This window comes from Nestor notabilis, unplaced genomic scaffold (genome assembly GCF_000696875.1).
Source record: "Nestor notabilis isolate BGI_N333 unplaced genomic scaffold, ASM69687v1 scaffold16345, whole genome shotgun sequence".
Lineage (NCBI taxonomy): Eukaryota > Metazoa > Chordata > Aves > Psittaciformes > Psittacidae > Nestor > Nestor notabilis.
This window is the reverse complement of record NW_009930760.1, coordinates 9,536-13,572: the sequence shown is the minus strand read 5'-3', so window position 1 is coordinate 13,572 and position 4,037 is coordinate 9,536. Positions and strand designations below refer to the sequence as shown.

The 4,037-nt window shown below is 58.0% G+C and overlaps 1 protein-coding gene across 1 annotated transcript; it reads left to right on the top strand.

The window, feature by feature from the left end:
* Nucleotides 1-341: 341 nt before the first annotated feature.
* Nucleotides 342-1,885, top strand: THY1 (Thy-1 cell surface antigen). The gene is made up of 3 exons (XM_010015571.1): nt 342-410; nt 546-881; nt 1,507-1,885. The coding sequence occupies exons 1-3, from the start codon at nt 374-376 to the stop codon at nt 1,617-1,619; spliced, it is 486 nt and encodes a 161-aa protein (XP_010013873.1). The 5' UTR covers nt 342-373; the 3' UTR covers nt 1,620-1,885.
* The last annotated feature ends 2,152 nt before the right edge of the window (nt 1,886-4,037 follow it).

Genomic DNA, 4,037 nt, shown 5'->3' with positions numbered 1-4,037 from the left:
GGGGCAGCAGGAGGGGAAGGCAGCACACATAGGCCATGCTGCAGGTCTGTGCCATGCTTGTTTAATGTCTGCTGTAGGGATCCACACACGGAAGAGTGTGGCTGGCATTGCCTGGGGATATGGGGGGGTGATGCTGGCCAGACACATAGTGCTTGATTTCCTAGCTCACTGCAGGGCCGGCCAGTCCCTGTGCAGTAAATCAGCCATCATGATGAGGAGCAGGATATAGAGAATCATAGAGGAGAGCCAGCCTGCCTGCCTGTGCTGTGTGTGCCCATATCTGTGTGCTGGGTTCAATGGCTAACCTCCTCTCCTTCTCTCTGCCCAGACTTCCCTCTCAGTGACAGCCACTGCTGGCCGCCTCAGCGGAGAGATGAACCCCACCGTCGGCATCGCTGTCATCCTGACAGGTAGAGCAGGCAGATGTACATCCCCTCCCTTCTTTCCATTGACCTCAGCCTAGGGCAGCCAGGCAAGAGCCAGGAGGCTATGTGGGCATCCCCAGTGCTTGTGTTCCCTGTCCAACCCCTGCTTGCCTCTCCCAGTCCTCCAGGCTGCCCACTGCCAGATGATCAAGGACCTGAGTGCCTGCCTGCTGGGCCAGAGCCTCCGGGTGGACTGCCGCTATGAGAACAAAACCAGCAACCCCCTGACCTACGAGTTCAGCATCACTAAGGACAACAGGAAGCACGTCATCCACAGCACCATCAGCGTCTCTGAGAACATCTACCGGAGCCGAGCCAATGTCACCATGCACAAGAACCTGGTGTGCCTCTACCTGCAGAGCTTCACCACCAGCGATGAGGGTGTCTACATGTGTGAGTTGAAGGCCACCAATGACTACACCGGGAACCAGATAAAGAACATCACTGTCATCAAAGGTAAGATGGGCAGCCTGGCCTCAGTCCCTCTTTCCTCCTGGCACGGCCAGCAGAGAGAACCACAACCCCTCATGGTGTCCCCAAACCTTCCTTGAGCCCCATAAATGTTTCCCAGCCCTTACATGCCCTTCATACTGCAGGCAGAGCCATCAGCCCCACAGATGGCCTTGCTCTGCCTTAACTGCTTACCCCTGCATCTCTTGGGCCCCACCTTAGGCACGTTTCTCAGGTGTTTTCCTGTAGGTGATGCTTCACAGTCAGTCCCAGCAGAAGGGACAAGTCTGCTGGTGAAGGACTGAAGAGGTATGTGGATTTTCCACACTTAGGTTGTGCAGGAGCAGTCCTTCATTTGCAGAGCTATTCCTCTGATCTGATGCCCATTCCCTTGTCACCTCAGTCAGGCACAAGCAGGGTTATGCTTCCCCAGGTGTCTGTGCCCCCAAAAGCTTTGAAGGGCACAAGGTGGGAGGGGAAGCAGGCAAGGGGGCCAGGATGAGACTTGGTGCATTTCTGTGGCAGAGAAAAGGCAAGAAGCTGAGTCCCAATGCCCTTATAACACCCTATCCCTGTTCCTGAGGGATTTCATCATGGCTCTTCTCTCCCTCCCCATCCCCTGTCCTCACAGACAAACTGGAGAAGTGCGCCGGCTTCAGCCTCTTGATCCAGAACACTTCGTGGCTCCTGCTGCTTCTCCTTTCCCTGCCTCTCCTGCAAGCCGTGGACTTCGTGTCCCTGTGAAAGGAAAAGCACATGCACGCACACACGCACGCACACACGCACACACCGAGTACCCCAGCAAACCCGCCTCCCCCGCCAGAACGCAGCCCTTGGAAAGAGAAGCTGAACCATTTGGAACGAGTGAAACCTCTCTCTGTGTTATCTCTATATAGCCGTATATTTAATGCTAACCACCGTCCAGTGCCAAGACCTACCATCACACGCACACATGCCCTGCTCCGAAGCATGGTGGCTCTGCTAGGCAGTGTTGCTTCTCCCATCGCACCTCCCCGCTCGGTAGGCTGGCTGGTTTGCTCATGCTGGGAGCACTGGAGCCTCAGCCCCACACAGCCCACTTCTCCCATCCCTTTGGCTTTTGAGGTTTGCCTGTTCTCAGCTGGGGAAAGACAGTTGGATCGGCAGGTAAGAGAGGGAGGTGATGTGAGCATGCACAAGGGTCCCTGTGCTGGGTGCTGTGCCCACAGCCCTGGAGGAGGCAGGGCTGCGGTGTCCCCAGCCTGGCCAGGCTGGGAGAAGAGAGCGGAGCAGGTCTAGGAGACACCCATCAACTGACCCTGCCTCCTTAGGGCTCTTTTGGGGCCCTGGGGAGGGGGCTCACTGCAAACGTGCTTTGGCAACAAGCATTTCCTAATCTGTCTTTTACAGCCAAGCTGGAAGCGAGGCCTTCTCCAGACATCATCTGGTACCTTTGGGCTGCCCAAGCCAGAGACACCACTTGCTCTCCCCGGAGACCAGCCCTTAGCTGTGACGAGAGAATTGCTGCCAGCACCAGTGGAGGCAAGCAGAGCCTCTCTGAGCTAGCCACAGCCCCGCATTCACCCCTACTCCCCTCTCTCAGGTACCCAGAGCTGGATCCAGGCTGGCTGGTGGGGAAGTCACATCCCAATGCCTGGCCCTAGCTAGGCTCAGCAGTCTTCCTCCAGACCCACCATGCCACTGGGAGGACCCCATGCGCCCTCTCCCTTCTCTCTCCTCCCTTTCAGCGTTTCCCTGTCTCCATTTAAGAACAGAAAAGGGTATAAGGGCAGCCCAGCTGGCCATGGGAAGAGAGACCGGAGGGCTGGTCCTGCTATACCCTTACCCGGGACAGGGCACAGGAGCAGGGGAAGATGCAGGCAGGAGCATCCTCATCCATGGGGTGAACCCCAGCCCTGCTGAGCTACCCGTGCAGCCTGAGCTGTGCCACCACGGCTGAGAGCAACCCACAGCAGCTGCTCCCCACTCCTTGCGAGCTGCCTCCTACCTACCCCCGTGCCCGTTCCCTGCCCATCCCTGCCTGCTTGCTTGCTGTCTAGTGCTGCTGAGGCTGTGTATAGCTGAGGTCTGGCTGCGCCCAGCTCCCTGGGCTTGCTGGTGAGCACTGGGGCAGGCGCAGAGACCAGCCAGCAGAGCGCGGATGCATCTCGACTCTCATTTTTTTGTGAACATTTGTAGTTGTTTCCACAGCTTGTCGTAAAAGAAATTCTGTCAAGGGGGGGAAAAAAGAACCCTACGAAAAGCAACAACAACAAAAAAACCACCTTATCCTCCAGGAGTGTTCCTCTGTCTGCGCAATAAAACCCTAGGTTGTGTGTTGGAGCCGCGGCCACCCGTGTGTGCGGCGATGGGGCCAAGGGCCATGGCAGGGCTGGGCTTCAGCCTGTGCTTTCAGCCTCCCATCTTGGGGGGACACCCTTTCTGGGCAACCCGCATCGTGCCTCCCCCAGGCCTCCAGCAGTGGGGATAGAAGCAGGCAGGGACAAGTCTTGTCTTCCCTGGGGTGACCCTCTCCTATGAACCTGGAGCATGGATCCCTGCACCCAGGCCCTTTGCCCCATCCCATCATCCCACCCCTGTCCCTATGCCCCGTCCTCCGTTCTGGAACCCCAACCCTCCTCACCGCACTGTGAGCTCGGGGCCAGGGGATTCCACCGTGCTGGCAGGAAGGCAAAGCAGGGTAGGTACAACTGGGTACCCCGGGATAAGTCCTGCCCCAACCATCCTCCAGGAAGGGAATTGCCAGGGGCTGGGAGTGTTTGTGGGAGCAGGGCTGGGTGTGTATGCATGTCCTAGAGCTCCTGGCCCTGGGGTGATGTGTCTGTCATGCCAGGGTCCTTCCTGCACACACCACCTGTGGGGATGCCAAGGGCCCCTGCATCTTCTAGAGCAGCCACACACTGCTCCCTGCCCAGGGTCAGGATGCCACCCTGGGACCGTGGGGTACGCTCACCCTCAAGTTTGGGAGCAAGGCCCTGACACTACCCACTGACACTACTGGTGACCTGTAGCAGCCTCCCAGAGTGACTCCCAGACGCATCCCTCCCTGTTTAAGGGCTGGAGCCAGGCAGGAGGGACAAAAATGCCACCGTAATTACATCCCTCCTAATTATCCTCGGCAGGTGCTCACTGAGTCACAGCCGCTCAGGTGCCGGCACCGTG

Bases quoted from the DNA above. Each gene is read 5' to 3' on its own strand.
- THY1 (XM_010015571.1), top strand. From the start codon at position 374: ATGAACCCCACCGTCGGCATCGCTGTCATCCTGACAG. The intron at 411-545 runs GTAGAGCAGGCA...TGCCTCTCCCAG, and splicing joins CATCGCTGTCATCCTGACAG to TCCTCCAGGCTGCCCACTGC. The intron at 882-1,506 runs GTAAGATGGGCA...CTGTCCTCACAG, and splicing joins GAACATCACTGTCATCAAAG to ACAAACTGGAGAAGTGCGCC.